At 43.1% G+C, this 3,100-nt stretch overlaps 1 protein-coding gene across 1 annotated transcript in view; it reads left to right on the plus strand.

Moving 5' to 3' along the window:
* The window catches only part of ARHGEF9 (Cdc42 guanine nucleotide exchange factor 9), a 121,773-nt gene extending 119,125 nt beyond the window's left edge, over positions 1–2,648 (plus strand). Inside the window, exon 13 of the mRNA XM_010715344.3 lies at positions 2,030–2,648. Coding sequence (XP_010713646.2) covers positions 2,030–2,036 — 7 coding nt within the window. The 3' untranslated portion in view covers positions 2,037–2,648. The remainder of the gene's footprint in view (positions 1–2,029) is intronic.
* The last annotated feature ends 452 nt before the right edge of the window (positions 2,649–3,100 follow it).

Below are 3,100 nucleotides of genomic sequence, written 5' to 3' on the forward strand. Positions count from 1 at the left end.
TTTGTCTTCATTTTCATTGAAGTCGTCATTGGCATTCCAGAATGCTCTCTTGCTTGTGTGAATTCTTCATCGAAGTTCCTCATGGACTATGTTGGTGTATATTTTGTTTTATTTTATTTATGGGGGGTTGTTGTTTTTGGGTGCTGGGAGATCTCTGCTCCGTCTCCCTCCCTCCCTCTCCATCCCTTCCTTGGCTGTCCCAGAGTTATCATTTCAGTGAAGAGCATCGATCCTTTCCCGTCCCTGTCCTGCATTCTGTGGTCTGACTCGTGCCTGTCTGGATGTGCTCCCTTGTGCACCATGCTCTGCTGCGCAGTATTTCTCTGGCTTTAACTGTTTTGTTGCGGGCAGGTGAAAACAAGCAGAAGGGGTAGCAGCTATTTAGGAAGCAAGAGATGGGTTTTCCTCAGTTAACTTATTGCATTTTTTAAGCACTGTCTTTTTCTCAATTCAGTGTGATGTGATCACGCTCAGATAAGACTGAGAAAAGAATATTGGGGGCTTTTATTTCTTTTGCATTTAATTTGGTTCTGTGGGGTTATCTTTGATTTGGATTCATTCTCTTTTTAAGCTGAGACTCAACTCTCTGAAAAGCCCACTATCTTTGTTTTCCATGCAAAGATAAAAGCTTAAAAACTGACGGCTTCATGCCCCCCATCCCAGCTAGAGAAAATTGGCTATTAGGCTTCAACAAATGGCCACTTTTCTTTCTTCAGGAACTAAGGTCCCATCCCATTGGCCGCAGTCAGGCCCACACAGTACTGCACTAACGAACCACCGATGGCTGTGTGCAGCAGTGATCCCAGAAGCGAGGGCCATGCCCGCGCTCACTGCCTGCTTGACTCCGTAGCACTTCAGACGGCCGGCTTCACGTCGGCACTGAGCTCCCAGGCAAAGCGTGGCAGGCACCCATTAGCAGAAGAATAATTGGGAGTATCTACCTGGTGTTTAATGCACCCAAAGCTGCAGAAGAGTTGAGGACTGCCTTTCAGGAAAGGTACAGATGTGACCTGAGCAGTTCAGCCGTATGCCCATGACCTAATCCAAATCACCAACCAGTTAAATCTGAACTGCAATGGCATCAGTGTCAGTGGGCTCTGGAGCGATTAGCTGAATTCTCCAGATCTCTTTCTCTCTCTTTTTCTCCCTCTGGAGATTCATAGCTGTATTTTCAAAGACACTTCCTACAATTTTAGCCTTAAGTACATTCGTTTCCAAGCACAAAAGCTTATGTTTAAGCTCATAAAACAAACCATTGTGCGCTAGGACAATTGGGATTGTTTAACCAGGTTTAGAAGATGAATTTAAACTTTGCAGAGCTATTCTGCAACCTCCCTTAAAAATGTGAGTCGAAATAATAGATCATGATATTTATATTTTTCTTTCGAATTTGATACCCTATGTAAGCACCTCAGGCCAGTAGCACGGATAAATGTTTTTTTATCACTTCAGAAAATGGCAAAAGCAGAGAGTGCGATTTTAGTCTTTCCATGGAGCTTGGGTTATTTCAGGGCACGTTAGAAGGCAGCAGCTGTATTTTTTCTTTAAGTACAAAAATAATCTCAGCACCTTAGAGTCACCTATAAACCTATCAATGCAACAATGCCAGGTTGGCATTTTGGAGAGGAGGAGTGGCTCCTCTGTGACAGGCAGCAGCAAAACACTGAGAATCCCGCATAGGAGGCAACCAAATTTTGTAACACAGCTAATTTCTATGCTCTTTTGTATCTTTGCATTTTTACACTTGGATTTTCATACTGAACACGTAGCAGTTATTATGTTTGCTTAACAGAATGGGTTATTTAGAGAAGTGAATGGAATCGGTTCGCAGAAGTTAACTGAAATGTGTCACTGTTTCTGAATGGCTGGAGAGGGATGCAGAGAGAGAGAGAAAGAGAGAGAGATTACAATCTGTTGTCAGCATGATGGAAATTTCACTTATTCCTTTTCCTTTTTAATTGCTTAGGGGAAAAAAAAAAAGTAACAAGCACATTAGTTAAGCCTATTCATTTACTGTTTTGTGCCTCAGAGAGTGAGAATGAGACATCCATAATTTTTATGAGAAGATGCTTCCTAAATATTCAGCGCTAGGAAAAAAGAAACTCCACCGCCACACCATTATTTGCATCATAACTCAAGACTCGCTCGATCTGACAAGGCCACTTGTTGGACTCGCAGCTTCCTTCTTAAGTGGAAAGCCAAAACAAACGAGCGCCGCTAGCGCTTGCCGAAGCCGGGCGGCAGGCGGAGCAGCCGCAGCCGCTTGTTCCAGAGGGAAGAGGGGCTTGGCTCTCACATGGCGCTCAAGAAAGCCCTTCCCTTCCACAAATTGCCAAGGTGCTGCAAGAGATGGAGCATTATCGCAAAGAAGAACCAGCACTGGGTCCCACTTTTACTACCTACCGTGGCTTTCCCAATAGGGAGCAGGGCTGGGCTGCCTCGCTGTGTCTGAAAGTGCTGGAAGCAGCACAGATGCTGTCAGATCGGGGTGATTTTGACTGAGCATCTGATACAGACTTTCATTTCAATGCCAGACAGGAGGAACCCACTTACCATTCCATACGCAGAAATGAGAGAGTTGTAACAAACTTACATGTTTACGGTATTTCTCTGGCTGAAACTATATATATACATAGGAAAAAAAAAAACAACCAACAAAAATACCCTCCTCCCTAGGTAAATGACATGCATTACCCCTTGACCTAGACACTAGAACAGAGGATCTAAATTCAAGACTTTCGCCTCCCTACCCTCTCCAAAACAATCAAACAAGGATCAACCTAGGTGCATCTAACAGTTGTAAATAGAAAATAATACATAGAGAAATATATTTGAAATTTGTTTCAGTTTCTGGATGGTCACTGGCCATCCATTGCAATGTTATTGATAGTACACTGTGGTGCTTTGGGTTTCTGGTTTTGTTCTCTTTATGCTCTGTCATCTTTTCATCGCAGCTACATTTCAGGGAACATGTATATTTAGTAGCTATTGTAAGTTCTGCATGGCATCACTGAGCTTATTTTTCCTTGAGAAGAAAAGAAGAGTCTGTAGGAGTCTAAAGGCACTATGATGACAGGGACTTGTAGCAGAGAATTTAAAA

Source organism: Meleagris gallopavo, chromosome 9, assembly GCF_000146605.3.
Source record: "Meleagris gallopavo isolate NT-WF06-2002-E0010 breed Aviagen turkey brand Nicholas breeding stock chromosome 9, Turkey_5.1, whole genome shotgun sequence".
NCBI lineage: Eukaryota > Metazoa > Chordata > Aves > Galliformes > Phasianidae > Meleagris > Meleagris gallopavo.